The sequence below is a fragment of the Papaver somniferum genome, chromosome 7, assembly GCF_003573695.1.
Source record: "Papaver somniferum cultivar HN1 chromosome 7, ASM357369v1, whole genome shotgun sequence".
Lineage (NCBI taxonomy): Eukaryota > Viridiplantae > Streptophyta > Magnoliopsida > Ranunculales > Papaveraceae > Papaver > Papaver somniferum.
This window is the reverse complement of record NC_039364.1, coordinates 263,929,353-263,940,256: the sequence shown is the minus strand read 5'-3', so window position 1 is coordinate 263,940,256 and position 10,904 is coordinate 263,929,353. Positions and strand designations below refer to the sequence as shown.

Sequence of the window (10,904 nt, the reverse complement as noted above, 5' to 3'; positions counted from 1 at the left end):
TATGACTATCTAGTTGATTCTCTAGAAAGTATATTGGAGTTAGTCCATACAGATTGCTAATCGAAATATTGGGTGTGGTTGTTAGACCCCGCTTTTTCACTAAGAAAAAGTTGGTGGTGTATTTTGGTACCCCGCATTTTCAAAAATGAAGAACATATGCCGATTATAAGTAGATGTTCTTCTTGGATCAAGAACATCAAGAACAATCGACCATAAAAATGATGAACATATAAAGATTCTTGGTTGTTGTTCTTCATGGATCAAGAACATCAAGAACAATCCAACATCAAAATGAAGAACAAATGTTGATTCCGGATTGATATTCTTCATGGATAAAGAACATCAACCACAATCGGTAATTGTGTATGTGTCGTATCTGCCAATTGTTCTTGAACCCAAAATTTTGACAATTTTCAAATTTTAAAAAATCAAAAATTTCATATTCTGATGATTAATTAACACTAGTTAATTTCACATCTAAAATGATTATTTAACTACTAATTAAACTGATTAACACTAATTAATCATGAGTAAATTAGCCGTTAAGGAAAATAGTTGGATGATGTTTTTTTTTTATTCTATTTCATAATAACCCTTTTTTGTCTTCCAGCGGTAGGCCTCAAATAATTGAAATAGTCTCAAAACTAGCCTAACTCAATGGGATATCTTTATTATCTTGTATTTATTATAGAGGAGCGATCGACTCACGAAGTTCAAATGACAGAGTTCTTATAGACTTCTACATCCAATGGATACAACAATTTCCAACGGTTGAGATTAACAATAAAAAGACGCGGGTTTTGATTAGTATCCACGGCCCGGTTAAAACTTCACAAATGCCTTAATTTTTTGTCTCTTTCTCACGTCAGACAACTTCTCCATCTCTCTTGGTTATCCTTTTGATTTTTTGCAAAAAGAGAAATTAAACCCAGTCTCCGATGATATCCTTGATTTCTTTTACTACACAAAAGTTTAGAAATACCAAAATTGATCCTGATTTTTTTCGGTGAGCTAATTTTTTTTCTAATGATTTTTAAACCTGTTTTTAGGGTTTGATTCGGGGATCGGGATAATGAATTTTATATTTAAAGAGAGTCTAATGTCTTAGATAAAAAATTTGATTCATTCTGTTGAGATTTCAGTGTTTTTGTTCTTCAATCTAATCGATTTATTAAACTTACAATTATTTTGGTGCATTGGATTATGTTCAAACTGTACATATAGGATATGGGTTTGCATAATTTTTGAGATTTTACTCCATTCAAATCCAGCAATAGCTGGTGTTGTTAGAGAAATACTTTTACCGATCTGTTCACGAAGTATACTGAGTGCCCATTCAATGGTAGATAAACAACAGAAATCAGATCATTTTCAAAAAAACTGGAAATCTATTGGCAGGCATGATGTTAAAAAAGAATAAAACAATCCAAAGTCTTACATCAAGGGAATACAAGTCATTCATTTCTTCCCCAGTAATCATTCACATGATAAATTTTCGCGATTTCGAGACTTTTCCTTAATAAACAAAATAAAAGTTGCATCGATTCATGAACTTTTAATTTCTATTATTACAAAAAGTGGAAAAAAAGTTTATGAAAAGATAAAGACGATAAGTCAAACGTTTATTACATACCAAATCAGCTTATTTTATCAATTCATTATAGTCATTCAAAGCGATAAAAATCAAACGGTCGTTGCAGTCTATGATAAACTCCATGACACTATGGATGTGTGCCGATCTCGCCCTTTTACTATAGTCATGAATACTTACAGGGTGTCTGGATAGCTTTCAAGAAGTAAGTTTGGAAACCATATTTAGTAACAATTTTTAAAAGTTAAGTATTAACTTCTTTTTGGAGCAAAAACTTTCTGCTTTTCTAAATCTACATCTAAGGAAACGACTTCTCAATTATAATAAAAATGAGTTTTTTCTCTCTTTCTTTTGTTCTTTGTTTTCTCTTACTACGGACAAACCCATTACTAATTTATTTCCTTGATAATCAATTTCTTTTCCACAAATAAGTGTCAACAAAACTCGAGTTTATCAAATATCTTTCCTAATCAGTGCACAAAGTTTGTATATTTGGCTCATTGATTCAACATCCGTTATCACGTTGAGACCTAATATTTACTCCATTTTTTACTTCATATTAATCAAATCTTTCGTTCGATCAACATTTTAATCTTAGATTTTGGATTTTGAAATTTTATCTTCTTTTTGGAAATCTTAGTAGATCATATCATCAATTTTGTTATTCTTGTAATGGATTCTAATCATCTTTCCCGAAACCCCATCGTTGTGGTCTTCATTAATCTAAGCAAAGTGATAGAACGGTTTTTTTTCTTTTTTCATGATTGAATGAAATTTATTAAGCTTACTGATGAAAATCATAGAAATATGAATCCGATCGCACATAAAAACAGACATCCAACAAAAAAAAAATCTCAAAATCAACCATTAGGGCTAGTTGTTCTTGGTTAATGCTTGATGGAATTTTTTTTTCTTTCTTATGGAAACTTGCCAAAATAAGTTCTCAGCCTTTTTAACTTCTAGAAGTACTTCTGAGAAGTCCAGAAGCGCTTCTCAGAAGCACTCCCGTATCCAAACAAGTTATTAATATTCTCATATGTTGATAAGTAATAATACATTGTGTTAAAAATACATTGATATAAAAATGTGACACAATGGTATAAAAAGTGTATATAATATTGGTTTCAACTCACAATATTGCTATTTTTGGCCTTGTTATATATATATATATAAAAGAAATTTTGGTGCAATCTTAACCATCTAAATTAATAACAATACATTTTCAACCTAAATTTGAAATCTATGTATATCAACATTACAATTGATTTCACCCACTTTAAAGATGTTATTAACAAACCGAAGTCAGTTTAACTTATCTTTGTTTGATACATGGTAATGGACCAAATGGTAATCGAATTTTAGATGCAAATGTTTTGAATCCACAAAAAGGAATACCAACATCGTTTGGAAATGATGTTGCTAACATGATGCCAAAAAACCAACATAATCGCTCGATCCAAATTAACTTTCAGTGAGGTTCATTGCTTCTACAACCCATTAATGACAGCCCTGAAACCGAACGACCTTGTTTGGACGACCGACACAGTTATCTCCTTATCTTGACTGAGATGGCTTAAGGTTTCGGTCTTTCATATCCGACTATTTTTTGTGTTTCGACGCAAAAAGAAAGCAAGAAAAGTGAAGCACATGTGGTGTGGGGTTCTCGGGAAAGAAAATAGCAGACGTGGATCTAAAAGTAAAAATGTCAAAGATACAAGAGGAGAAGCTCAAGCTTCCTTGTAAGAAGCGGAAGTCGGATGTACAACGACGCTCCATGATCATTCTTGAACGTATTTATTTTGGTAACAGAGAAGAGTGGCTCGAGGCGCATCAGGTAAGGACAACTTATGTGTATTGTTTTAGTTGTTGATGGTTTGATGGTGTCAAGTAGCTTCTGATCTAGTTGCTGTTATTATACATACTTGATATACTGAAACAGAAGGAGAAGGATATTCGTAATGGTATAACTCGTGGGATGGTTAGTAGATTTCACCAGAGAAAGACAGGGAATAAAGTTTTTGCCGAGAAAAAGACTGGCAAGAGGAGATCCAAATAGAGTATACTACGTAACTTTTAGCATTAACTGTAAACCCATTTTTAGCATTAACATAGTCATTTACACAACTCTATGATGTTAACACCTTTGACCACTCGGGCATCTATAGTTGTGACACCTAAATTAGTTAACCATCTATCCAACGAAATACTAATCAGTTATGATTAAAGATGTGTCAAGTCTGTAAAGTAATGTTGTTAATGAATATTATTAGTATTTCTTTTTTGAAGCATTACCAAAATTTATATTCGTGAAACTATTTTTCTCAAATCATAAATAGCCAGAGTTAAAATAAAAGCTAATATAACACTCTGGAGGCTAAGAGGAGTGCTCAAATTTATACCTTAGAGATGCCTAGAATTGATTATTACAAGTTCAGTCGAAGTTTTATTAGGCTAGGCAGTGAATACTCTTAGGTGATAGGCTTATGTAATCGGCTTTTTGGAATTTTATTGTTTCTCTTGTTTCGATTCCTTATTAGTGAGTGTAATTGTTTTCTAACTAATAAAATCTGCGTGATTTAATAAAAAGAAAACGAAGAAAAGAAAAAACATATTTGTACTTGGACATGACATTTTTGACCAATTCCGATATGACCCTAGTATAATGATAAAGTCAACGGGATAGGACCTGAATTTGAATGATGTTACTAGTAATATGAATTTGAAACTGTGATAGTTAATGATGATATCATGAACTGAATTTGAAACTTGTCGGCACCAATTTCCTCATTGATCAAAACAAAGCCAAATTTATTCTTTGGTCAAAATGTCTTCTTATTTTAATTTGAAGAAAGTTTGGTGGAAAATGCAATCCTATCATTTTTCCCACTGTCCCGGGGAAAATATTAATCAATCTTCGGCAACTCTGAACCATTCAATGGATACAACTCAGCAAATCACAACCGTCAAAAAAAGGGTTGACTTAGTAAACGATAGTCCCGAGGAGGACAACAGGACAGCCAGAATCCCATTCGGTTTAAGTGGAGAGAAAAGAAAAGTAAAACAAATAAAAAGTCTTTGTTTAAAGAAGAAGAACCAAAAAAGTGAAATCGGAGAGACCGAAAACCCTAGATTTGTGATCCGATGAGTGGAAAAGGAGAGAATTCCGATGAATCAACTGGGAGTGGATCATCAAACAGGACGGCGGCGGCGGTGGAGGATCATGGTGGTGGTGGTGGAGCAAGTCCTTCAAGTGGAGTAAATGAGAAACCACAACAAAATAAAGAGAAATCAAGAATGAGTAAAACATCATTGATACTATGGCATGCTCATCAAAATGATGTTGGTGCTGTGAAAAGATTATTAGAAGAAGATGAAACACTTGTTAATGCTAGAGATTATGATAGTAGAACACCTCTTCATGTTGCTTCTCTTCATGGTTGGATTCAGATTGCTAATCTTCTTCTTGATCATGGCGCTGATGTTAATGCTCAAGATCGATGGAAAAATACTGTAATTATTCATACACCCTCTCTCTTTTCAAGATTCAAGTAATTTCTTGGATTTTTTTGTTACCAGTTTAATTTTGATGTCAAATTTAGCGACCGCAATTGGGGAATTTGAATGTCTGGTTATTTTTATTTGAATCTTGCTTTGATGCACTGACATAAATTAGGAATCATTCAGTTTAGGTCTTTGTATGTAACTGAGATTAGATAACAAGATGAATCTGAGTATATTTTGAAGATTGAAATCACTATCCGAGTAAGCTGACAAGTTGAGCACCTCAAACAAGTTCAAATTTAGGGACCGCAATTGGTGTTTGTTGATTTCAATTTATAATGTCAGAATGGGAATTTGAAGATTTCAATTTCAAGATTCAAGTAATTTCTTGGATTTTTTTGTTACCAGTTTAATTTTGATGTCAAATTTAGCGACCGCAATTGGGGAATTTGAATGTCTGGTTATTTTTATTTGAATCTTGCTTTGATGCACTGACATAAATTAGGAATCATTCAGTTTAGGTCTTTGTATGTAACTGAGATTAGATAACAAGATGAATCTGAGTATATTTTGAAGATTGAAATCACTATCCGAGTAAGCTGACAAGTTGAGCACCTCAAACAAGTTCAAATTTAGGGACCGCAATTGGTGTTTGTTGATTTCAATTTATAATGTCAGAATGGGAATTTGAATGTCTGATCATTACTATTTTGAATCTTTTTTTTTTTGATGCATTGACACGAGTAGGATTCAGTTTAGGTATTTGAATCTAACTGAGATTAGATTACAAGATCAATCTGAGTATGATTTGAAGATTCAAGTCACTATATCAGTAAGCTGATAATGTTGAGCACCTCAAACAAGTTTAGGTATTTGAATGTAACTGTGATTAGATAACAAGATCAATCTGAGTATGTTTTGAATTCATATCTGATCATTTACTATTTTGAATCATTCTTTGATGCATTGACATAAGTAGGATTCAGTTTAGGTATTTGAATGTAAGTGAGATTAGATAACAAGATCGATCTGCATATATTCTTCAGATTCAAGTCGCTATATTAGTAAGCTGATAATTTTGAGCACCTCCAACAAGTTCAAGTTTAGTGACCGCAATTGGTGCTTGTTGGTTTCAATTTATAATGTCAGAGTGGTAATTTGAATATCCGATCATCGTTATTCTGAATCCTATTTTTATGATGCATTTAGGGATCATTCATTTTTAGCTAGTTGAATATAAGTGAGATTAGATAACAACATCAATCCGAGTATATTTTGAAGATTCGAATCACTGTACTAGTAGACTCATAATGTTGAAGGAGGATGAACTGCAGAAACTTTTAGGCTTTTAGCTTATTGTATGAGAGACTCGGTCTGTATAAATGTTGTGATTGAATCTCATCGTATTCACCCTTATAATAAGAGCTCACTACACTCCATCATTCCCTACATACTATTAGTTAAATTTAAGACTCATTGGTTTTATCCTGAGTTTTACAACTCAAATTAGTGAAGCCTTTAAATGTGAATTTTGAAGATTTTGTGTGACTAATTTTGGATTCCAGTTCAGTTTAAGAGTAGTTAACATAGTTATCTACTTCATTAGTAGACCGAGAATGTTGAGCACCTCAAACAATACTGCTTGTTCTTAATCTTGCTAGTCTTGTTTGATTTTGGATAAATGGGCTACTCTTGGATAGAGAATCATGAACGAGAGAGGAAATAAGATTTTACAGAATTCAAAGATGTTAAGGAGGATGAACTGCAGAAACTTTTAGCTTCTGTTTATTGTTTCTTTCACTTTAATTGTGTATGATCTTACTTTGTTTTTGCTGTTGAGTTTAAGAATCATTGAGTTTTACCACTCAAATTAGAGAAACTTTTAATTGTGAATTTTGCAGATTTTGTGCGCCTATCTTTAGATCTCAGTTCAGTTAAAAAATAGCTAATGTAATTTGCTAGTTTAGTCTAATGTAGTTTGCCTTTTGACAGCCCTTAGCTGATGCAGAAGGAGCTAAGAAGCACGATATGATTAAGCTGCTGACTGATCGTGGTGGCAATTCTTATGTAAGTCGAGGACTTCTCTGTTTATATATTTAACTTTTCTATTAGTAAATCTGAAACATGTTTTCCCAAGTTCAATACTTCTGTGTGTTACTGCTACAAGATCAACTGTCGTCTGCCCTTACCTGCTAGATAGATGTTCTGATAGAAATATTCAGGACAATATTAGTGGAAAACTTGTCCATCTTGTTTTTGATTAATGATTGCATACTGAAATCTGAATTATAAATTGTCCTTCAGATTTTCCTTCCTCGGTATAGTAAGCTCACATGTTTCTTCTACAGGGACAAACTGGAAGCCATTTTGACTCAAAGCCAGTTCCACCTCCTCTCCCCAACAAGTGTGACTGGGAGATCGACCCGACTGAGCTGGATTTTTCGGGCTCAAATCTTATAGGAAAGGTGAGCTTCTTCTTCTTGTTTTCACCCATCAAGCTCAAAATATGAACACAGCATGATTGTGAAGGCGGCATCACCATCATGATATGTCAACTCTCAAGTTGATCTGCTTGTTGAGATGATACTGAATAAATAAGTAAAGTAGAAAGTAGTACCAGTCCCGGCACTTTAAGGATGTTTCATTCAGTGAGTTGCTTCTGGGTTTAGTCATATATGATATTCTACATCCTAAGTTTAAGTTGTCAATAATTCATATGTTCCCATGTAAATTTACACATATGTATGCTCTTACAGGGAGTGGTAGTATAGATAATTGTCTTGAGAATCCATAGTTCCCCTTGGTTGTTTATATTTTAGATTTGGTAGCTATATTCGCAAGTTCAGTAATTCCGGTGAATGATGTCCAGTTCTTCTGTATGGATTCACATAGTTCCCCTTGGTTGTCTATATTTTAGATTTGTATTTTGGTTCAGGCATGGCTACAGTGTGATAGTAGTATGGTCAGTAATGGACCTGCTTACTTTTGGAGACTGAATTTCTTTATTGATTATAATAGCTTATGGTTGTAGGGCTCTTTTGGCGAAATTGTGAAAGCTGGTTGGCGTGGAACACCAGTTGCTATCAAACGTATTCTACCATCTCTTTCGGATGATAGATTGGTGGTGTAAGACTCATTATCTTGTAGTGTTCTTTAGTCCTACGGCTTTTTTTTGTGCTTAAACTCTACTAGAGAATAATGTTATATCTCTAATTAATTATTACCTGGAGAACCTTTTTGGATCTCCTGAAACTTTAACACTTATTTTTGTGATTCAGCCAGGATTTCAGGCACGAGGTCAATTTATTAGTGAAATTACGTCACCCCAATATTGTCCAATTCCTTGGAGCAGTCACTGAAAGAAAGCCTCTGATGTTAATCACCGAGTATCTTCGAGGGGTAATGATGCCTATAATCTGTAAACTTTTGGTGAAGCTCACCCAATATGAATCATATACTCTTCATATGAAGTACCTTTTTTAATATTTTTTTCCTTCAATTGTCTCTTTTGTGCTGGTTTTAGGGTGATCTTCATCAGCATCTGAAGGAAAAGGGCGCCCTCACTCCAGCAACAGCTGTTAATTTTGCATTAGACATTGCCAGGTATTCAAAGTTCTAAATGTACTCCTCTTTGACTTTTGGTATACAAAGTTCTAAATGTACTCCATCAGCTGCTGCTTTTCTCACTACCAAATCTGGTCATTTATATGTAGTAGACCAACTGTTTTGTTAATTTTCAAATGACTTGCTCAATTGAATCCGTAGTCTGTACTTAGGTTGACCACCTTTTATCTCAACAAGTTTGCCAAACATCAGACATACAACAATCTTAGATGGGGGATATGACTATCTAGCATATATTTTGCTCATGCAGTTGGATTCTGCTCGCAGATACAAACAAAGAGCTTATCTCGAACACAAACAAGTGGTTTCTTGCACACATTCTATTTAGTTGCTCTGATAAATGAAACGGATTGAAATTGAGCCCACTACTGATTTGAATTTATGATGTTATCGGAGCAGGGGAATGGCATATATGCACAATGAGCCAAACGTCATAATTCATCGAGACCTGAAGCCAAGGTAGGTTGGTGCGTTCAACAGTATCTGGGGTATGCATTTTCAAACAAATTTCATTATTTTTGGTCTTTATGTTCTCTTGAATTTGATTGGCTTTCAGGAATGTCCTCTTAGTCAACTCAAATGCAGATCATTTGAAGGTTGGAGACTTTGGATTAAGTAAGCTCATCAATGTGAAGAATTCTCACGATGTATACAAAATGACTGGAGAGACAGGAAGCTGTAAGTATCTGTTTCAGGATCTTCAATTAAATAAGTAATTTCACGCTTAAATCTTATAATCTTCATTGTTTCTTGTTCTCTATCAAAAGACCGGTACATGGCCCCTGAAGTTTTCAAACATCGGAAATACGATAAGAAAGTTGACGTTTTCTCTTTCGCAATGATATTATATGAGGTAAAATACTTTCTGCCCTAGTCCTCCTTTTGCTATAAAATTACCAGCCTAAGTTATATCTGTTGTAAATTCTTTGCAGATGCTTGAGGGGAACCCACCAATGGTGAATTATGAACCATATGAGGCAGCAAAGTACGTGGCAGATGGACATAGACCCGCTTTCCGTTCAAAAGGCTACCTCCCAGAACTGAGAGAGTAAGTCAATTGTTATGCTGTCTTATTGATCAGGTTAATATCATCCTGTCACGAGGAAATGGAATTCTCACTTTCTACGTATTGGATATTTTAGATTAACGGACCAATGCTGGGCTGCTGACATGAACAAAAGACCATCTTTTCTTGAAATTCTCAAGAGGCTAGAAAAAACCAAGGAAAACCTAGTACCAGAACACCATTGGAGCCTCTTCAACTCATCATAGTAGGTAGATCCAGCGGTAAACTGGCGTACGGACCTTCCTGGGGACCAACCCCTTTGGTTTTAACTCTCCTGTATCTCTTTTTGCAAGCTTGATTTTTCCCATCTACTCATGAATTACCCATTCATATTGCTGATTTCCGACAAGGGGTTGGAAGTTTTATTGAAGTGTGCTGTTTCTGTATTGTCAACTTGTCAAGATCATCCCGACAAAGGTTAAAGTGTAATTAGAATTCTCTTGCTATATATCGATGTAACATCTCAACTGTTATGACCCTTTATACAACAGTATTGACTGTACTAAATTTAGGAACTATTTTTTTGTGATGAAGATTATCTTTGTACATGCATCTGTGCAGAGATGAGGGTTGTAACACCATTCGTTATGCTCCTATGGCCAATGCTGACACCAGCTCCCCACTATCTACCTCAGAACCCGAAAACCTGAAGCGCAAACATGTAGTTCCAGTTAGAAACTCAAAATTCCAGTTAATCACAGCATGGAAAAACAGAAGAGATTCTTTCCAAGCAAAGCAAAGAGAATTTAGAGATTCTTTCCAAGCTATAAGGTTCACACTGAAGGGTGTTTGGATTTTGAGAAGCAGTTAATACCAAAAAAAACCAAAATACAATTTACAACAAAACGAAAACAAATGGAAAGAAAAAAAAAAAAAGAGTTCGCAGCCCAACATACTAGGCGAGCAAACAAGCCCAAAACAAAAATTTGAAGAACTGCTCATTTGGCCATTCTAACGGTGTTAAAGAATCAAGTCGCGAAAAAAACTGAATTACCTAATAATTTCAGACATAGGGTATTTAACTACGAGAAATAGAATTATACTTAGAAGTCAGAAACGTAAACAATTTGTTTCGCAAAAAGTTAATCTTTTTACTTCTAGAAATTATTCTAAAATTGTGTT

The 10,904-nt window shown here is 34.2% G+C and overlaps 1 protein-coding gene across 2 annotated transcripts; it reads left to right on the top strand.

Moving 5' to 3' along the window:
- Positions 1 to 4,656: 4,656 nt before the first annotated feature.
- On the top strand, positions 4,657 to 10,317 carry LOC113300310 (integrin-linked protein kinase 1-like). Of its 2 annotated transcripts, XM_026549522.1 has the most exons (12): positions 4,657 to 5,101; positions 7,085 to 7,159; positions 7,441 to 7,557; positions 8,124 to 8,218; positions 8,371 to 8,491; positions 8,616 to 8,695; positions 8,967 to 9,017; positions 9,116 to 9,175; positions 9,273 to 9,394; positions 9,484 to 9,569; positions 9,649 to 9,764; positions 9,859 to 10,317. In XM_026549522.1, the coding sequence occupies exons 1-12, from the start codon at positions 4,733 to 4,735 to the stop codon at positions 9,986 to 9,988; spliced, it is 1,422 nt and encodes a 473-aa protein (XP_026405307.1). In that variant the 5' UTR covers positions 4,657 to 4,732; the 3' UTR covers positions 9,989 to 10,317. The 2 variants fall into 2 exon arrangements, with proteins under 2 accessions (XP_026405307.1, XP_026405308.1); XM_026549523.1 differs by lacking the exon at positions 8,967 to 9,017 and having other exon boundaries at positions 4,658 to 5,101.
- Positions 10,318 to 10,904: the final 587 nt, after the last annotated feature.

What these genes read in the sequence shown, in the direction of transcription:
- LOC113300310 (XM_026549522.1), top strand. Translation starts at nt 4,733, where the DNA reads ATGAGTGGAAAAGGAGAGAATTCCGATGAATCAACTGGGAGTGGATCA. An exon ending in CTTATCTCGAACACAAACAA is followed by an intron (nt 9,018 to 9,115) that starts GTGGTTTCTTGC and finishes TTATCGGAGCAG; the next exon opens with GGGAATGGCATATATGCACA. An exon ending in GACTGGAGAGACAGGAAGCT is followed by an intron (nt 9,395 to 9,483) that starts GTAAGTATCTGT and finishes CTCTATCAAAAG; the next exon opens with ACCGGTACATGGCCCCTGAA.